The sequence below is a fragment of the Antechinus flavipes genome, chromosome 1 (genome assembly GCF_016432865.1).
Source record: "Antechinus flavipes isolate AdamAnt ecotype Samford, QLD, Australia chromosome 1, AdamAnt_v2, whole genome shotgun sequence".
NCBI lineage: Eukaryota > Metazoa > Chordata > Mammalia > Dasyuromorphia > Dasyuridae > Antechinus > Antechinus flavipes.
Window position 1 is genome coordinate 678,820,584 of NC_067398.1, and position 21,626 is coordinate 678,842,209.

Genomic DNA, 21,626 nt, shown 5'->3' on the forward strand with positions numbered 1-21,626 from the left:
CATTTCAGGGAGCACAGAGGAAGCGATAACCAACCTTAAAGTAAGACATAGAGGTTGGGGGTTTGGATGAGAGAAATTAAAGAAGTCCTTAGGCATTGGGAAAGAGAATATAGTTTGAATGCTGAAGGCTGGGGATTCAAAATTACTGGAATAGGGAAGGTATGACTAAGAGATTGTCAACCTCTCTGGGAATTTATCCTCAAGGTGGAATCCTCTCAAGACCTTGAGCAGATTAGGTGAAGGGTCAATTTAAGGAGCTGAAGAAATAGTGTTTCTCTGCTTCTTCTGAAGAGAAAAGAACCAGCAAGAGATCTGGCAGCTGATAGAACTACCTTTCTTTTCTTACCCAAAGACTATTTACTAATCTCGTCTCTGAGCCTATTTCTCCATCTGGAAAATGAAGAGGCTGATTTAAATGACTTCTAAGGTCCTTTGTAGTTTTGAATCTGAATGGCTTTATGAAGTGTCCCTGGAGGTTTTTGCAGGAAGAGAAGATAAATCCAGCTTCTCATTTCCACCCTGGGGGTCTCTTCTTTCACTCCCTTTTTAGAGACTCAACCCCTCCCCAGTAGTTTCCTGCCCCCAGATTATCCAACCAAGTTAGTGACTGAATGCCTAGAGAATTAATGCTGGATAGAGTTGGGTTTGTTCTATTTCTACAGATGTTGTACCTTGGCTAAAAAGGAATTGGCCCGGGGGGAGGGGGAGGAGGTGTCAAACCAGTGATCTATACTATCTTGGCCAGCGGTAATGCTTGTGGTTACAAAATAATTTATTCAGACACAGAGTTAGGATGAGGATTTTGCAGGGGGCAGATAAGGAGTAACAGATAAAGAGTTTTTATTGCTCCACATCCATCAACTGGACATGTAGTTTGTAGTGGACCCCAAGCTATGACCTGTCAATAATTCAAAGATTCCGGGATATATGACAGACATTCAAACCCCCCTTCTCCCAGGATCAAACTTTGGTCACAGTGCCCTTGCTACTGTGCATGCTTAATTAACTACTAATATTAACAAATCTTCCCCAGGAGGAGTTTAAGCTTCATTAACATAACATATAGCATCTGATCAAAAAGAGGGAAACATATTAAAGAGTGTATGTAGTAGGATGGGTGGGACATGTTAGACTTCTGAAGTGTTTCCTTCAATGGGAACTCAGAGGAAGAGGAGAAAGAGGAGGAGGAGGAGGGCAGGATTACAAGGTATAACTATTGGCTCTGGTATCTGTGAATTCTGAGTGTAAAGTCATGGGGTTTCCATACCCACTTCCTGCAGAAGTGTATTAAAAGTTTAAAACTGCTTCACTTATCCTGAGTTTGTTCATTCATTGTGCCCATTTGGGGGTTCAGAATGTTGTTTCTAACAGGATTTCCCTGGAAATTTATTTTTTCCCCAGTTTCTTATCTCAGTCCATTTTGACAAAAGTTGTGCCAGATGAGCCGATTAGATGGAAGGCAATCTGTTACACTGGAGGGAATATCCATATCATGGAGTGTATCAATCTATTTGTGTATAAGGGATGGAGGGATTAAGAAGTGAGAATTTATGGAAATTCTGCTTCAGACACGTTGGTATGATCTCTTTCAGAGCCTTGGGGGAATCAGTTTTTGGTTCATCCTAAGGTTGATCTGACTAAAAGTGATCTCCCCAAATCATCTTTCTTATTCCTAACTTTAGCTCCTTATCCTTCCCCATTACTACTCATAAAGGTGAAGAGTAGTGATGAGAAGCTCAGAAAGGCACATTTGGCCTCAATATAGGAATGGATTTGCTAACTTCAGAATGGGCTGTTAACGTAGAAGGTATCTTTGTGTTCAAGAAAAAGTTGAAAGACTACTTATCGGGGTTGCTAAGGGTCCTCATCCACTCAAACAGTGTTTCAACTAAATGCCCAACAAGTTCCCTCTCAGTTCTGAGATTCTAGGATAATCATGGAGGAAATAGGAAGAATGTTAAAGATAAAAACTAAATAGGAAATAAACTAGAAAAGATGGGGTTCAGGGATTCAAAGACAGTAAGTCCTGCACCATTCAAATTTTATTGCTTACTTTCTGGGTCTGGTGAACCCAGGTTCTACACATTCATCCCTACCTTGAATAGACTTCTCTTTTCCTTAGGATTTGTCAGGGACAACTCCCTGCTGGGCTAGGAAGACAAGTCTGAGGCTAGTTAGCCCACTCCAGTCCCAGGCCTACAAGTCTCTCATTGGCTCAGGGAGCAGCCATCTCCTTCAAGATCTCCTTAAGGATGTTGGGCAGTCCCCAGGGGATTCTTCTGAGGGGATCTCCCTGCTCTTTCTTCATACCTCTCCCCTTCACTCTGTGCTTCTAAGTGACAGGCATCAGTAGCCAAGACCAAGGACAATGGTTCAGGAGAAAAGGCCGATCAAAAGAAAGATCACTAAATTTACCATAAAATATTTAGCAGAGATATTCCATTCTTCCTCCTCCACCAGGAGAACCAGTAAAGGTTCTCTGACAGGGACAGACACAGGGAGACAGTTCTATGGAGTCCATGTTCAATCATAATCTGAGACATTTCCCAGGGTGGATCACTTTTCAAGTACTTAGGAGCCCAATCATCCAAGGGCTGATGGTTCACTGGGCTGGACTATATTATGCCACTGGTATAGGCTCAGTGGCAAATTGAGCAGACCCTCGAACCCCTCGAGCCCGAAGATCTGTGACATCATTGGACTGGGGTTTCCCATTGCTCTGCTGTCTCATTGTCAACTGCTCATCACTCATGTCATCCTCCTCTATGTCACTCCTCACATCATTCTTCACCTGAAAACCAGAGGAACAATTAATCAATAAGCATCCAGTAAGCTCCTACCGTGCACCCATCATTATGGAAAACAATGGAGAAACCAAGAGAGAAATATAACAATTCCTGCCTTCAAGGAATTTCCATTCTATAAGGAGAATTAGCCTGCACTCAAAAAATTATATGCATTAATATATATATATAAGGTAAATAGGGAAATTTTGAGATAGGTGGCAATAGAAGTTGGGGTGGAAGAAAATTAAGAAATGCTTAATTTAAGTGATTCTTGAGCTGAGTCTTAGAAGAAATAAGGAATTCTAAAAAGTGGACACGAAGGGAAATCACATATTAGGCATGAGGGGACATGTGAAAAGACAAAAAGATGAAGATAGAATTAGGAACAGCAAGAAGGCTAGTTTGGTCAGATAGAATTGTGAATGGAGCAATGGGAGCAATGTATAGTGACACTGGAAAAGTATACTGGGGCCAAATGACTAGTAGAGCTAGTAATAGGAAGCTATTGGAATAGTAACTGTTACCTTGTCATTGATCTTGCTTGCTGTTTCACTCTCTAAACCACTGAACCTTGCATTTGGTCTAACACTGTGTAAACCCTAAAACTTGCCTTCTCTGATTTCTACCTTTAGAACATGCAGCAACATTCCATTGCTCCAGCAAAGACGGTGTCTATCATGACTCCATATACAATTCCAATGACTTCCCAAATGAGATAATGTTTATAAAGTGCTTTGCAAACCTTACCACATAAATGCTAACTAGCTACCATTATTAAACCAAAACATTCTTTTATGTGTTATCTCCCTTTCCTTAGGAATAGGAACACTCAAATTTGTATCAGTATCTAAGGAACGTAGCAAAGCAGTAAGGCTCTAATAACTATTTTTTTATTCATTTGTTGAGTTTATTCTTTAATCAATGACTTATCACCAAATCTAGGAATTGGACTTATCACCAAATCAATAACCAGTCAGAGCATTCTCCTTCCTTCTACTCCATGAGTTCAGTGTTGTGTTTCTCTCTCCCCCAAACTCTTATCCTTAGAAACTTTCCAAATCAACTATCCATTCTCATGATCTACTCCTCCTCACCCCAAATGCACAGAGAAATAATCATACCCTTGATCTTGCCATCACCCACAAATATTCTACTTCAAGGTACATAAACCCTGAGTTTCTCATGATCATTTATCATTCCATCTTTCTCTCTGCTTTACAACCCCCAACCTTGTTCTATTTCACTGTGACCTCCAATTCCCCTCACCTCCTAGTTACTCATCAAGTCATCACTATTGCACTGGCTATACTCCTCCCTTTCCTATCTTGTCCTCTTGATCAATAAGGCCAACTGGATAATATCCTGAATCTCTTACCTCCTCTTCCTATTAGATATTATACTTTGCCAAACCCTAATCTTAAGATTATTCCTACCAACTATCTCCTTTGTTCTTATTTACATGCTACTGAATGGAGATTGAGAATTATAAGAACATAATAAATCATATTCCCTCATAAATTTACATTATACATCCTCAACTGAGCTCTCCCTGAAGCAAGGGAATCCTTTTGTACTTTGCTAATAGATTTGCTGGACTACTCGCCAATAGAAACTCTAAACTTTTTAATCCATCTTCAATATTCCCATAGTACTCCTCACTGTATTCTCTTATTTAAGAACTCCTACTTCATTGAAATAACTAAGTTCATTCAATTAGAGTCCTCTCATCTGCCTTTTTCCTCATATCACTGAGGCATTTTTTCCTACTATCTCTTTCTTCATCATTCTCTCACATAAAAATAGTTAGCCTTTATCCTTGTAAAGATAAATTCTTTAATATACACCCTTTATCCCATTCTGTCTCATCTCCATATATTGTCCTCTTTATCATCTTTCTTTCTGGCTAATCCCTTTTTTGGAAAAACCAATTTTCAGCTTCATGAAGGATGAATTTGGTAGCAAGGTGAAAGATAGTGAGGTTCTAGCCTAGGATGATAGGTTCATGGATAGAGCAGAAGGGGTTAAAAATAGAGGTAGAAGTGACAATATTTGGCACTTGATTAAACATGCAGAGTGAGACAGAATGAAAAAGGATGGAAAGAAATGGAGTGAAAGAAAAGAGACAGAGACAGAAAGAGAAAGAGACAGTGACAGTGAGATAAAGACAGAGACAGAGATAAAGAAGAGAAGAAAAGAAAGAAGTAAAGGGAAGAGAAATGAAAAGAAAGACAGAAGAGAAGGGATGGGAAGAAGATGGAAAGGGAAAGGGAAGGAGGGGGAACAGAGTGAAGGAAAGGAAAAAGTAAATAAAGGGAAGGGGGAGGGAGAGAGAGAGAGAGAGAGAGAGAGAGAGAGAGAGAGAGAGAATGAGAATACACAGAGAGAAGGAGAGAATTGAGAAGAGCAACTAGGAAAAACAAGAATACTAATAGTATTCTTTACAGATACTACTTGGGTGCTATTGGCACTAGAATTCCAGGCCCCTTTTCATCTTCAATATCTCTCTACTTTCTCCCCCTTCTCTACTGCTGATGGTCGTGGATTTGGGGAAAGATGAGTGGACCAGGGAAAGATTTGTACCTACCTGGCCCATTGATAAAAGCTTGTAGAACATTCGTAGGATAAGGAAAAACCAGAAGATGTTGAGAATCTGCAGGACCGTCAAGAGAGTATTGGCAAAATAGTATCCAAAGAAATACTTGTAGTTGGTCAGGAAAGTATAGTAAGTATTGTAGAGAACTCTGCAAAAGAGAAGGGAGAACTGAGAGTCACAGTGGGCAGGCTACACAGGCTCAGACATATTGGTCACCAGAACCAACCCCTTTACCCCAACATAATGGAAGGGCAGGGTGAAAAGCCTTTGTGATAGAAGATCTAAAAGGATCCCTAGAATCCCCTGGTCTGATCTCATCTCACTTTTCTCAGAAGAACTTGTCAGGTAGGGGGCTCATTTCTCATTTTAGAAGGCAGCTCTTAGAAGCCCAAGGTCCCTAGGACTCAGGTTGTTTTCCTCTTCCCTGCCCTTAGGGACCCACCTCTTAGAACCAGACTCACTTGATTGGGAAGAAAATGAGTCTGCTGATGAAGAACACCACGGCAAAGAGGACAAACATTATGTCCCGAGCTTGACTCCAGTTTGCGTAAATTAACATTTTACAAGCCTGAAAGGAAATGACAGAGGGAATTTTGGTAACACATAAACCCAGAATTGGAAGTAATCTCAGACAGTATCTAGTCCAACCTACACTTGAAGAGTGCATCTAGATACTTGTTTCACTTGAAGTGTTACAATCTAGATAATCGTTTCACTTGAAGTGTTACAATGATGAAGTGCTATTCATTACATCTCACAGACAATTCCTTCTGCTTTCAGAATGCTCTGATCCTTAGGCAGGTTTTCCTTATATGCATCCTAAAGATGTTCCTTGGAAGGTAAACTGAGTTTCAAGGCATTGACCAGTGAGAAAGAGCACTAACCCATTCTTTTTATTTTGGGTAAGTCAGCGATAGTTACAGGGTATGTTCATTATAGTCACTCATGCATGTTCATTATAGGTCTATCACTCTCAAATCCATCCCTCTTCACAATTCCATTTTCTCAAAGATATCACATTCCTTGTCAATCAGATTTGAAACTTCACCATTATCCTGGACTCCTAACTTTTGCCACCCCTCCAAGCAGTTGCCACATTTCTTATCTACATCTTCTTATCTCTAGGTACACAGCAGAGAGAATTAGGGTTAGCTCCTTTTGCCCAGATTACTGTAAACAATCTCCTAATTGGATTCCCATTCTCAAAACTCTCCCCAGTTTAGGCCATTCTTGACTCATCTGACAAAGTAATATTACTAATGCATAGATTTGACCAATTCATTTCCTTACTCAGAAAACCCCAATGGTTCCCTATAAATATAAATTCTGTGTTAAGCATTCAAAGTCTTCATGACTTCCCCCAACTTACTTTTCCAACCTTATTACTCACCTTCTTGCATTTTACTCTCTAGCCAAGTCAGCCTATTTTCTGTTCCTCAAATGCATACAAAAATATATATTAAAATGTACCAAAAAATAATAGTTAGCATATATGAATATATAGCACTTTACAAATAAAATTTAATTTAATCTTCATAATCCCCCTGGGAAATAAGTGCTATTGTTATTCCTCTTTTACAAATGAAGAAATTGAGGCAAATAGAAGTTAATGACTTGTCCCATGACACATGATTTGTGTCCAAGGCAGGATTAGAACTCAGATCTTCCTGACTCCAGATTGAATATGCTAGCCACTGGGCTAGTTAATTTAAGGTATGAAGACATCATAAATCAAGTACTCTGCAGTGTTGAAATCATAGGAAATTCACTTTTGCTCATTATTTTTGCCTTGACATTGCTTTGCTCACTGATAGTTATGACTTATTGTTATAGGTTGGATTCTTTAATAAAGAATTACATTTAATTTAAAAAACCAAAACTTGTTTGACTAACTACAGTCATCTAGTTAAGCAATTAATTGCTAAACAGGCACAGGGATAGGGTGGATAGCTCTGAGATAAGAAAATTGCCCCTATTAATTATGGTTGGCATGTTTGCCTAGCATGCTAGTGTCAAACTCAAGAGTTTAGTATTGGCAAAGAAGTAGAGTAGAATAAAGTAGGTACACAAATCTGTTAAGTCCAAGCTAACTCCCTGGAGGCCTCAGGATCAATCAGAGTCAGGATAAATAAAAGTCCTTGGTCTTTAGGGGGATGAGTGAAGGACACAGGCAAAGTGCCAGTAGTTTTGCTAAAGATCTCTTCTCCATTCTGGAGTACAGAAGCTCCACCTTTCTCCTTCTTGTCCTGCTGCCAAGTGCGTTCTCACCTCTCTCACCCCACCCTCTAATCCCTTGCCTATAATTATCTTAACATCAAACATTGAGCCAGCACCAACGGTGAGAAGAGCCATTTTTCCAAACAAATGCTAATAGAGTCATTGTCTCATAATGAATATTAACCTTAAGTACTTAGTTGTCTGATTCAAGTATACCGGTTCATAGCTTTAGCCCTTTACACAAACCCAAGTGTCAAGAATCACTAAATCTGACATCAGGATTCCTTGCATGTTGATTAGAAAATCATATCTCAACATTGGCTATGTTCTATAGTGTTTTTATTTATTTTGTTAACTATTTCTCAATTACATTTAATCTGGTTTCCACTGCATTGTGTTGCTCACTGCCACCTCTGGTGTAAAGTACTGAAATATTGAGAGTCCAGCCTGGATTTTGGTTCAGTTCTTTCTTACTCATAAACAAAGCATATACAGGATTTTCTGTACAAATGAAGCATATACAATCACATTGCTCTCAAGAATGATTTTTGTACATTGAAAAATAGTTTTTAAATTTTTATTTAATTTTTTCTTCCTTTCAAAATTTATATTTGTGTGTTGTGCAATGTGTTCATGAGTACAAAAGGACATGCAAATAATTTATAAATAACCACATAGTCGGAAGAGATGCAAATTCAAAAAGTACTGAGAGGCTTATGAGCTCATAAGAACTTAATGACTTCTGTGTTACATGTTCTTAAGTTTCTCTTCTAAAAAACTGCCTCTTCATAGCCTTTGATCATTTATCAATAGAGAAATGACTTGAATTCTTACAAATTTGACTCTATTCTTTACATATTTGAGAAATGAGACCTTAGAGAAACTTGCTGTAAATTCTCTCCCAAGTTTTCTGCTTTCTTTCTAATCTTGGCTGCATTTATTTTATTTGTGCAACTCCCTTTAAATTTATTGTATTGAAAATTTTCTATTTTACATTCCAGGATCCTCTTTTTTGGTCATAAATTCTTTCCTTGTCCTTAGATTTGATAGGCAAATTTTCTATGCTCCTCTAATGTTCTTATGAGATCAGTCTTTGTGCCTAAAATCATGTAGCCAATTTTTGTGAAATAGTTAAGTTCCTGTTCCAAAAGATTGAATCTTTGTGTTTATCAAATATTAGATTATTATGATAATTTACTATTTTGTATTGTGTGCCTACTTTATTTGACTGCTATCCCACTCTATTTGTTTGCCAAAAAAAAGGTTTAATTACTCCTTTTTAACAAAGTTTGAGATTTGCTAGTACTAGATCATCTTTCTTCACATTTCCCCCACTGTTTCCTTTGATATTCTTGACCTTTTGCTCTTTCAGATTAATTTTGCTATTTTTTCTGGATATAAAATAATTTTTAGTAATTTCATTGGTATGACACTAAATAAGTAAATGAATTTAAATAAAATTGCCATTTTTATCATATTGATTCAGCTTATCAATTAATATTTCTCCAGTTGTTTAGACTTGTCTTTATTTGTGTGAAAAGTGTTTTGTAATTGTGTTCAAGGAGTGTTAGTTCCTTGGGCTTGTCATAGTAGTCAAAGTATTTTATATTGCCTATGGTTATTTTAGATGGAATTTCTCTTCTTATCTCTTCCTGCTGGATTTTGTTGGTAAGATATAGAAATGCTGATGATTAAAAGAAGGTTTGTTTTATATTTTACTACTTTGCTAAAGTTGCCAATTATTTAATCTTTTAATTCATTTTCTAGAATTCTCCAGATATATAATTATATCCTCTGCAAAGAGTGATAAGTTTTTTTTTTCTCATTACTTACTCTAATTCCTTCAGTTTTTTTTTTTTTTCTTATTGTTGTGGCTAACATTTCTAGTAGATCAGTGAATATTAGTAGTGACAATGGGTATCCTTACTTCACTCTTCATCTTATTTGGAAGAATTTTTAGCTTATTACCATTACAAATAATGCTTGCTGATGGTTTTAGATATCATTTCTCTATATATTTCCTAGCCTTTGTAATAGTAATAAATGTTGTATCTGATCAAAAATTGTTTTTTTTTTCCTGCATGCTATGAGATAATCATATGATTTTTCTTGGGCTCATTATTTATAGGGCCAATTATAGCAATAGTTTTCAAAAAATTGAATCAGCACTACAAGCCTGATATAAATCTCATATGGTCATAATAAGTGATTTGTGTGACATTTTACTGTGACCTCCTTCTTAGTATTTTATTTAAATTTACTTAAATTAAGGAAATTGGCAATTAGTTTTCTTTCTCTATTTTTGCTCTTTTTTATTTAATCATAATTGTGCCATAAAAGAAATTGGAAAAACTCATTCTTTGCCCATTTTCCCAAGTAATTTACATTGTAATTGCAATCATTTTTTAAAATCTTTGGTAGAATTCATTGGTGAATCATTGAGCCCTGGGAATTTTTTAAGAAGCTCATTGATGACCTGTTCAATTTCTTTTTCTAATACAGGATTATTTATTTAAATATTCTATTTCCACTTCTGTTAATTTGGGTTATTTAAAATTTTGTAAATATTCATCCATTTCATTTAGGTTGTCAGATTTATTGACAGTTTGGCAAAATAGCTTCTAGAAATTGATTTAATTTCATTTTCATTGGTCTTACATTCACCTTTTTCATTGTCAATATTAGTTTTCTTTTTAAAAAATCAAATTAAACAATGGTTTATCTGTTTTATTGTGGGGTTCTTCCCCCTTCCCCAAACCAGCTTTTAGTTTTATTTATTAGTTCAATTACTTTAAAGTTTCTTAATCTTTCCTTACAAGAGATCCTTAGGTTTTCCAATTTGTTGTTTAATTGGAGATTTCAAATTTTATTTTTTCCTATTTTTTAAAATTGTATGCTCAATTTATTGATCTGATCTTTCTCTATTTTATTGATGTAACCATTCAGAGACACAAAATTTCCCCTAATTTCTGTTTTGGCTACATCCCATGAATTTTGATATATTGCTTCATTGTTGTCATTTTCTTAGATAAAATTATTGTTTGTAGGATTTGTTCTTTGATCTACTCATCCTTTATGAGTAGATTACTTAGTTTCTAATTGATTTTTAACCTATGTTTCCATTGTCTTTTATTGAATATAATTTTTATTACCTCATGATCTGGAAGGATACATTTAATATTTCCATCTTTCTGCATTTGATTGTGAGATTTTTTTCTTAATACATGGCCAATAAGGTTGTAAATAGAACAGCAGCCCAAGATCAAGGACATAGCCACTATTTTTATACTATTTACAAACTTCTTAACCACTTAATATGGATTAAATCTTTTTTATTACTTTCCTATCTTTTTATGTGTCACTGATGAAGTTTTTGAATGTTGGACCTTTAACTTCACCCTCCTCAAAAGCTCTATGTTTTTACTGAGTGATTTTAATGGCATGGTATTTCTTGGGAGTGCTTATGATATATTATACCAGCACTAACTGTATTTGTTAATGCATACTTGGGAGGCTTTTGCATCAGACATACCCTATAATAGAGGAAATAAAGAGCTGTCCTATACTTAATATCCATATTAAATAATGAGAACTTTTTAAAAATAAGGGATGTGATTATAGTCCCTCTTCTTTATTTTGTGGAAGACCTTAGATAAGAATTATAGGCAAGTTTTGTTTTAGAGATTTCTCTTAACTTTATTTATTTTTTTTTTTTTGCTGAGGCAATTGGGGTTAAAGTGACTTGCCCAGGGTCACATAACTAGGAAGTGTTACGTGTTTGAGAGCAGATTTGAACTCAGGTCCTCTTGACTTCAGGTTGGTGCTCTATCACTGCACTACCTAGCCATCTAGATTTCCCTTAACTTTTACTCTCTGGTAGGAGCAGAGCCAGGGAAAGATAAAATCTCATCTACCTGTGGGATCATTCCCATTCTCCCAGGAATAGAGTCAGGTCACACAAGCTCTGAATTTCTACTTGTGTTAGGGACTCCTGGTTGACCAGCCATAATGGACTACAGAAATGGTGAGGGAATTTAGACACAGTTTTGTTCCCTTCTCTGGGACAGTGGACCCTGTGCACATGAGACTTTTAGCCACTTGGGTAGATCCCAGTTTTACTCCTACAGTCTGGGTTCACTCACCTCCATGAAGATATCTGAAACATCATGTAGCAACAGCACCAAGGCACCAATGTGCATAAAGTTGGCAGAATAGGAGAAGAAGAGCAATGTGATAGTAACAACATGGTGTATAACTTGCTCCTTGAAGTCCTGGAAAGAAGAGGGCAGTCATGAGGCTAGGATGTTGCTTTCTTCCCAGAGTATATAGTTGGTTTTGACCATGCTCAGGATTAAACTCTGATCCACTATCTAGATACATCTTTCCTCCCACCATTTCTTTTCTGATACATGGCAATTCACTTGGGGAAGGCTCATATATTTCAAAGGAAGGCAGAAATTGAGGTGAGATACAAGGAAGAGATGAAGGAAGGTCAAGAAACTGAAAATATGGTAAAAAGAGAGCTAGTGATTGGATTGAATATAGTAGGAATCCCAGAGAGAGCACCTTGACTATTGAATTAAATAGAATGGAATTAGAGCCTTAGTTTCTGGAAGTCTTCCACTGAATCCACCAAACTCAAGTGGACTAGGTCTGCCCTAAGTCTGCCCTTACTGTTTCTATGGGACAAGACCCTGTGCTTATAACAGGAAATGGCCTTTAGGATCAGACCAAACACGACACATTTCTCATGGGAGCTTACGCTAGAAACCAGGGTTTTCTTCCTTCTGTTCTTTCCTCTTGATTTGGAAGATAAGAGCTTACCTCAAAACCCAGATTCTCTCCAGACTCACCTTCCTCTTCACATCATTGGTCAAAGTGAGTAGCAAGGAGAAGTAGAAGCTGATTTCCAAGAGATACCACCAGTATATGGCAGGTTGCAGAGGCTGAGTGTAGAAGCAGATACTTGGTCATTGATATTGCCCATAGAAAGACATAGTTCAACAGGGAAACTTAGCTCCAATACCATGGCAGCAAGCACCTTGCATTACCCCACTGATTACACTAATCAAGCAATTGAAAAGCAGCTTTTAAATTTACCATCATATATTAGGCTCTGGGCTAAACAAAGAAAATAAAAAGGCAAAAATGAAAAAGTTTCTGTCCCCCAAAAGTTTACATTCTGTTGGGGAAATTAGATGTACATGAACATTTATAACACACATATGTATGTACATACAATCAAAATGAATAAAAATTAATGTGGGGGGAAGATATTAGCAACTGGATAATTAAGGAAAACTTCACAAAGAAAGTGACATTTGGATAATAATCTTGAATTATAGTGATTTCCCAATGTGAAGGTGAAGAAGGACTACATGTCTATGGGGAACAGACATTGAAATGGGAAAGGAAGAATCATGTATTAAAAAAATAAGTTCGGAGGCAGCTAGATGGCACAGTGGATAGAGCACCAGCCCTGCAGTCAGAAAAACCTGGGTTCAAATTCTGGCCTTAGACACTTAATACTTCCTAGCTGTGTGACCCTGGGCAAGTCACTTAATCACATTGCCTCAGGAAAAAAAAAAAAGAAAGAAAAAAGAAAAGAAAAATAAGTTAAGTTTGGCTGAATCATAATACACATTATGAGGAATATGTAATAAGGCTGGAAAGGTAGGTTGGGATGAGATTGTTAGCCTTAAATAGTAAGCACAGTAATTCATTTTTGACCTTTAAAGTATAAGGGAACTCATTCAGTTTATTTAATTAGGATGTGATGTAGTCAGACAAATCACTCTGACAGCTGCATGTAGGAATGGGGAAAGACTCAAAGCAAGAAGCTCAATGAGGAGGCTAATGTAATAATCTAGATGACAGGTGATGAGGGCCTGTGGCTATGGAGTGGAGATAAAGTGTTAGAAGTCGAGGAGGTAGAAACAAGATTTTGGAACTGATTGGATATGAGAGAAGGAAAAGTGTTGAGAATGATTACTGTGTGAAATTGGAAACCTCAGTTGGAAAGATAGAGCTATCATCAACAGAGCAAGGAAGTTTGGAAGACAGACTGGTTGCAAGGGAAAGATAAGGAGTTATGTTATAGACATATTGAGTCTGAGATGTGATCCAAGATGAAAAATCTAAAGTGCAGTTGGAGAAATGTGATTCAAGTTCAGGAAAGAGAGACCAGAGTGAGAGAGAGAGAGAGAGAGAGAGGAGTCATCAGCATAAAGAGATGATTAAAATCAGTAAAATATGTGAAAAAGTCATCCTCTGAGTCAGAATATGCAGATAGAGTGGTATGGGCAGCTCAAAGAGAGAAGAAAAGAATTTGGACAGCTGTTGTGAAGAATATGCAAGACAATCAATTACAAGAAGGAGATTGCAGTAACGGAAAACCTGAAGTTACAGATCATAGCAACTACATTTTTCCCCTGAAGAGGTTAACAAAATGGAAAGCTAAGGAAATGTGGCAGTTGACCTAAAGGTTAGCCAAACATTTGTCGAAATCTCTCAAAATATTCTTGTAGAAAAGATAAGAGATGTTATACTAAATGGTACCATTAGGTAGATTCTGAGATGGTTGAGTGGCCATTCTCTAAGAATGGTCATTCACAGTCACAGTTTGACTGTTATACTTGCAAGGAGATTTCCAGTGAGATATTTCAGGATCAATGCTTGGCTCTGTGCTATTTAGCATAACATTTTTTAATCAATGACTTGAATAAAGGCATAGAAAACAGGCTGAAAAAATTTCAGATGACATCAAACCAGATGAATAGCTAGTCAACTTTATGACAGGGTCCAAAAAAATCTTGATAGTCTAGGATGTCTAAATAAAATTAATAAGATGACATTTATGAGAAATAACCACAAAGTTTTAAAAGCTAAACATGAAAGTTTTAAAAACCAATTTCACTAGAACAATATAAGATAGAAATGGTTAAGTGTCAATAGGTATCAATCTGAAAAAAAATCTGAAGGTTTTAGTGGACTATAAACTCAAGTTAACAATGTAAGGAGGCAACCAAAAGAATTAATTCAATATTAGTCTAAATTATGAGAGGAATAATATTTAGCATTAAGCAAGTCCTTTTGTACATAATTATAAAACACTTTGTTGAAGAAGATAGGAGGGAATGAAATCAAAAGAATCCGAAGAGGGGTTGGTCTTGGTGAAAGAGTCACTTCTTTATCAGAGGCATACAGAGAAGGAAAGGGGGAATATTGTCTAGAGATTCTGAGATATGGACCAAAGAAAAAGAGGAATGTCATGGCAAATGACCAATCACTCTACAAATTCTCTTTTCTCTCTGTTCACAACAATCCCTTCACATAACCTAACTCAACTGAAGACTTTGTCCCATATTTACTTGAGAAAAGAGGTCATTTGCCTCTTTTCCCCTTATTCAAATCTCAAAATCCTTTGACCTCATCCTTTCTATATATCTCTGATGTAGAAAGAAAAAAAGAATTGAGAAAACTTTTATAGGGAATTCCCAAGATGACTAATTGTCAGATGGGAAGGAATTATAGTCAGTCAGTTAGCTACTGTGCTTATGTTCTGAGTGCATACTTTGGAAAAGATGTTGAAAAACTGAAGGAGGTTTCAAAGGAGAATAATCAGGATGATTATGGGTCTTGAGATCAATCACAATGAGGATTTTTTAAATTGAGTATGGTTACCTTGGAGAAAACACAATAAAGGCATGCTTAGTATCTTCAGATATTTGAAGGACCATCATATGGAAGATAACCCCAGAGAGAAGAACTAGGCTCAATGAAAGAAAGCTACTGAGGGCCAGATTAAGGTTTACTATAAGAGAGTTGTCCCAAAGTAGACTAGTATGTCTTGGAACTAGTCTGCCCTCCCTGGAGAACTTCAAGTAGGGGGAAACCATTTTCAAGTAATTATGGAGGAGAATTTTGTTCAGTTAGGAGCTACACCAGTCAGCCTCTCTGGTTCTTTCCATTGTTGAGATTCTGTGATTCTGAAGATTTGGAGGGATAAGAAGAGGTCACATTCATTATTGGCAACTAGGGGGGAAGGGGATAATGGATAGTGTACTGGACCTGGAATCAAGAAGACCTTAGTTCAAACCCAATCTCACACACTTATTCGCTATCTGTGTGATCTTAGGCTAGTCTCAGGTTCCTCATCTATAAAATGAAAATAATCATAGCACTTCCCTCAGAGTTGTTGCTAGGGCCAAATGAGATAATATTTATAAAATACTTTGCAAACCTTAAAATACTATATAAATGCTAGCTTTCACCACCACCACCACCACCATTGTTGTTAGGACTTGTTTGAATGGACAAATATGGCACTTGCCCTTGTCCAGGGACTGCTCACCTGCTTAGGGTATCCAATCCAGACTGTCTCTGGCTGGCCAAACCAGGTTTTCTGAAAGAAACAAGGGACATGTTCTAGCCATTGCTCTCAGAATCACTAGTTCCCAAAGGTAATGGCTCCTCTCCACAGCTTCAAGCCTTCTTCCAGAGAATTCCAAGTAATCAAAAGGAATGATTGCATTACCACCTTACATCATCTCCTCTCCTTCTCCAGACTTCCCCTTTCTTCCTCTTTTCTAGGTTCAGGACAAGACAAAATCAAGTCTATGAGGTACAGCCCCTGGTGAGATGAGAGGCTTGACCTTTGTTCCTTTCTACATCCTCCTGGGCTATTAACATCTGATTTCTCTCTCCCCTCCTTCTTCTCTCTCTCTTCATCTCCCTCTCTCACTATAATTTGGCAGCTAAATGAGTTAATTGGACATTGGACTACTTTAAGAGGGCTAAAGCTTCCAGAAAAAGGAATCTAAAGTCCTGTTGTATTCTGTCCTCTTCAGACTTGGTCTGGATTTTGGAGTACATCTCTATGTACCATGGTTTAAGAAGGAATGGATAATCTTGGGAGTGTTCAGAGAAGGGCAACCAGTAACAAGAAGTAGCTGTATTAGTCTAGAATATGGTGTTTATGGTTTCTATGTGGTAGGCCTCAAAAGATAGATTAAAGACAAATTGTGAAGAGTTTTACAGGTCAAAGAGAACAGTTTGTATTTTGTCTTAGAGGCAATAGAGAATCGTTTAAGTTTCTTAGTGATACAGTCATAAAGGAGATTTAGGAATATCTATGAGGAGGATGAACTGTTAAAAAGGAGTCAAAAGGGGCCATAGAACAAATGAGGAGGCTATTGCAATAGTGGGAAACAGTGATGATGAGGGCTTGAATTTAAGGAGTTTGTGGTGGGAGTGGAGAGGAGATGATTTCAAAAGATATCAAAAGATATTATAGAAATAATATCAGCGGACTTGGCAATTGATTGGATTTGAATTTACATCCTATGAGGATGTAGTAGAGAAATTGAGCAAGTTAAGCTCAGAGAAAACTCAAAAGAAATGAGATAATTCTCCCAAATTAGTTGTCATAAGGAGGATGAATTCATCTTGTTCTGCTTGGCCCCAGAAAGCAGAACCAGGAGTAATGAGTGGAAATTACAAAGAGGCCAATATTGCCTTGATCTCAGGAAAACTTCTTAATAATAAGAGCTATCCCAAAATGGAATGGGCTACTCTGGGAGGATGACCATTTATCAGTTATATGTTAGTATATGTCAGTCAGTATGTTATAGTGAGGATTCCTCTCCTATCTGGATTGGACAAGATGGCTGCTGATTTCCCTTCTCATTCTCAACTCCTGAGGTTTTGTAATCCAGTCCTGCCTCCTTCCCTTCCCTTGCTCCCTCTGAAATCATCATTTCTATGATTGAGGGGCACAAATTTTGTTTCAGTACCTATATGACTCACCCTGTCTATAGGTCAGACTGGCCAATCTGGTTATATCACCCTTAAAGATTTTGTGACCTTGTCTTCCCCATTCCTAATATCACAGAACTGTAAAGTAGGATAATATAAGAGAATATAGGACAATTGATGGGGGGAGCAAAGTAGGGGTAGAGTAACAATAAAATAGAGAAGAAAACAAAGGAACAGGATGAGAGAGAAATCAGTGGGGATAATGTGTATGTGGAAAGTTTAAAAGAACAGAATGGAGGAACAGAATCAAGAAGTAATCAAAGGAGTGGAAAGGATTAGGGGATAGAGAAACAACAGAAATGACGAGATGGAGGAGGAGGAAAGATGAAAAGAATGAATCATGGAGAAGACAAAAAAGTCACAAGGGGTTAAAAGAGAGTGATGATGTGTGTGGGAACATAGCAATGGACAAGATGGTAGGGGACAGAAAGGATGGTGAAAGCAAAAAGAGAGGTGGTAAACCATGTGGGAACAGAAAACTAAGATAGGGAGAGCAAAGATAAGGGGATAGAAGGGATTTAGGAAAATGGAAGGCAGTGAATAGGAAGAAAAAGACAGGACAAAAACAATGGAAATAGAGAGGATGAGGAATCAAATGAAGAGGGATGGTTATGTGGCAGAAATGGAACAGGACATACTCACATTGTAGAAGATGAAGAAGCCGTCGGAGAAAGAAATGGAGTAAAATAAAAATTTCCAACTGAAAATACAGAACAGGGGTAGAGGTGAATGGATAAAGTCATATGGCTGGGGAGCGGGGTCAGAGGAGTGAGTGAAAAGACAAACAAATGGGGCTTTCCAAGTCAGGCTTGTTCCCACTGGACTCACTGACCCAAGTCTGGATACCTTGGAGTCAGTCTTCCACCAGATCCCACCAGCTCACCAGGCTTCAGAGAATTTCTTGCTTATTAATGGTCGCTCTTGATTTCTGCGACGTCGAAACCAGCACTCAGCTTGCCTCACAGAGAGGCTAGACTGACTGGCCAGGTTACTCAGCTCATCCTGAAGACAATAGGAAAAGATTAGGGAAGACAAAGGGATGACCTTAGCGCCAGGTGATTGTCCATTCCTCTTGAGTCAGGGTGTGAACCACCCAATAAAAACATTTCCCAAGCCACATCCTGACCTCTGACATAGCCTTTTTACTTCTGTGATTAAAGGAAGTCCACTAGGGGAAAGTCTCTGAAACCAATGTGCTAAGCACAATGAAAAGATGAAAACTAAACATTGTCTGCCTTCATGTTCTACTAGAGGGTGACATCACATATACATGTGACTAAATACAAAATAGATATAAACAAATACAAAGTAGTTTCAGAAGAATATTAGTAACTGGGAAAAGTTTCTTGAAGGAGAAGTGATTTCCTTGAAGTGATTTCCACAATGAAGAAGCAAAAGTGTTGCTAGACAAAAAGAGCATGCCAGATATAAGAGCTAGACTATACAGTGGCATGGGAGTGGAAAATGGACTGTTAGATACAAATATCAGCATGTAGGTGAATGGCTAGAACAGAGAGAGTAAAAATAAGGATGTGAAATAAGTCTGGAAAGGTAGTTTGGAACCCAGTTGGAAAGGGCTTTTCAGTTCAAAAAGAACTGTTTGTATTTAACTTGGGATCAATAGAGAGTCAGTCAGGGGTAACACAGTCAGTCAGGAGCCTTAGAAATGACTGATGGATAGTTGTGAGGAGCATGGATCAGTAGACAGAAAGACAATGGAGCAATGGAACAAATTAGGATGCCATTGGACTAGTGGGCATGGTGCCCAGAGGGGGTGGGAACCTGAACTAAAGTGTCTGTGGGAGAAGTAGAGAAAAGGGGATGGTTTCAAAACATGGAATGGAAGCAGAATCAATAAGCTTTGCCAACCAATTGAATGTGGAGACAGAGGTATTGAGAATGACTCAGGGAGAAAACCGTGTCAATAGAACATAGAATGGGAAAGCTAGAAATGACTTTAGAGATCATCCCCTCATTTTTCAGGTGAGAAAGCTAAGGTTCCAAAAAAAGATAAAGTGACTTCACTAAGTTTATAAATCAAGTCATGGCAGAGGTGAGAGTAGAACCTAGTTCTTGTGAACCCTTTCTGATCAGTAGAACCTGATGCTCAGAATATCACCCTCTTTAGAAGAAACAGGAATACAGAAAATAGGTGTTGGGGTGAGCCCCGGGCACACAACATCTCTCACCTTCCACACTTCTTATTTGAGGACCATTGAATGTCAGATACTGCTTTGTTAAAGAGATTTAAACCTCACAAGATCCTTAATGGAACTCAAATTTAGGGCCCACTCACCTTTTGGGGATTCTTACTCCGGCTCTGGAAAAATGACTCCAGTATGGGGTTGGGAGTAACCTTCATCCTGATGGGGTCACGCACACCCAAGGCTCTACACAAGGGCAGCCCTATGAACCTATGAGAGGAGACAGGAGGAGCTGAGTAGGCATAAATCCTCCCATTTAGGGACCTTTAGGGAGCTCTCTGCCAAATCTTGCCCCCCCCAACATAACCTACCACAATTAAGTTGGCATAGCTTGGGGGAGATGGAACTTGGGAAGAGGATTATGAAGGGCAAGGGGTGCCTTGGAACACTATTAGATGCTTAGCTTGGGGGAAAAAGAGCATCACATATTTTCCTTATGGGAGGAACTTCTGAGTTATCAGGAAAGGGGGTAGGAATATCCCTTTCAATGGATCAGATGATTTAGCCAAGATTCTGGGCCATAGCCAAAGAGCAAATATTGTGTTCCCTTGAAATTCACTAAGAATTTGGCAAGCATCTATCGTGTACCAAGCTAAGTGCCCATGTATATCTTTTTCCTTAAGAAGCTTATGGTCTGGTCGGGGGAAAAGGCACACACCACACATCAATAATACTATACAGTAATATTATACAGTAAGTGCTTCAAAATAATGAAAGGGTACCATCTAAGGTAAAGACCATTACTAATTAGGAACAAGGGAAGAAAAAAATCAAGGAAGTCTTCCTGGAGAAGATGGCATTAGTTATGGACTCCAAAGGTTGGTGAGGGAAGAAATCAAACACATGTGCAAGATTTTCAGGCAAGCAATGTTCTACAACTTAGCTGGAACTAAATACATAAAGCAGAAAAATGCTAATTTCTTATGGCTCAATTAAATCTGATCATATTTGTATGTTTTATGCTCAAATCTTTAAATAGATGATAATTGTTACCAATATTCACTCTAAGCAAACATGAAGTTACTGACATAAGGGACCAAGTTAGATACTATAAGTTGTTTAATAAGACGACATGATCTGGGCAAGAACACTGTAGTTTGCTTGTTTGTTTTCTAAAGAATCTGGCCTCTAGGATTGAAAATTTCAAAAACAAAAACAAAATTAAAAAAAAGAAAATGTTCTTGGGGGAGATGAAAAGCTTCTATTGGGAATAAAACAAGAGGTTTTTTCTGGTCCTAAATTAGGATCCTTCTGCTTTCTCTAAAAGTGCTAGATTAAAAATATGTATCTTGGCAAAACAGTAGCTGAGAAAGCTAGACAGAAACTGGAAGTGTTAGAGACTACAGCCAAGCTAGCAGACCACAGTCCCATGGAGACCAGGGAATCAGAGCAAAAGATAAACATGTGACAGGGACTGTAAGACTAGCATGTAACAGGGCTATTCAGTAGTCTATGAGACCTATGTGAGGAGAAGACATTTGCAACCCAGCAACACCAAACATAAAAGTTGTCTTTCCACACAAATAACCTACATGTGTAATCCGCCATGTATTTTCCACATGTGTCCATTCTTTGCACTGATAGGTTGTACTTTGGGAAGACTAGGCCCTAGATAGGTGGGGCTACTTTTCTCAACCTAACATCTTATTAAATGTTTTTGGTTTGAACTAATTATATCTTCTGGCTGACTATTAAAAATGAACACATCAGTAGGGGCTCATGAACTAAATGTGTTAGGAGAATGAATGAATAGAGTTCCTTGAACCTGTGATATCCATCCATTCCCTTCGGAGTTGAGGGACTGCCCAAAGGAATTAAATATTGAAATATTACCATCTCACACTATTTGAGAGGAAAACACTTTGTAAAGTTGTTTTGAATGGTGTGATATGGTAGAAAAAAATGTTGGATTTGGAATTAGAGAATCCATGTTAGACTTGGTTATCTGTTCTATGATTCTACTCAAGACATCTTACTTTTTGAGGCCTCAGTTTTCTCTTCTGAAAAATA

At 37.7% G+C, this 21,626-nt stretch overlaps 1 protein-coding gene and 1 long non-coding RNA gene across 2 annotated transcripts in view; one reads left to right on the forward strand and one right to left on the reverse strand.

Annotated features, from left to right (window-relative positions):
- LOC127545288 (uncharacterized) overlaps positions 1–21,626 on the forward strand; it is a 116,093-nt gene that overhangs the window by 6,824 nt on the left and 87,643 nt on the right. The window lies entirely within an intron of this gene.
- The window catches only part of LOC127545287 (ceramide synthase 4-like), a 33,320-nt gene continuing 13,718 nt past the window's right edge, over positions 2,025–21,626 (reverse strand). The window contains exons 3-11 of the mRNA XM_051972463.1: positions 19,709–19,826; positions 18,296–18,414; positions 18,055–18,112; positions 15,950–16,000; positions 12,450–12,542; positions 11,739–11,867; positions 5,841–5,947; positions 5,371–5,527; positions 2,025–2,791 (exon numbers count right to left, since the gene is read on the reverse strand). Of these exons, the coding sequence (XP_051828423.1) occupies positions 2,621–2,791; positions 5,371–5,527; positions 5,841–5,947; positions 11,739–11,867; positions 12,450–12,542; positions 15,950–16,000; positions 18,055–18,112; positions 18,296–18,414; positions 19,709–19,826 (1,003 nt within the window). The 3' untranslated portion in view covers positions 2,025–2,620. The remainder of the gene's footprint in view (positions 2,792–5,370; positions 5,528–5,840; positions 5,948–11,738; positions 11,868–12,449; positions 12,543–15,949; positions 16,001–18,054; positions 18,113–18,295; positions 18,415–19,708; positions 19,827–21,626) is intronic.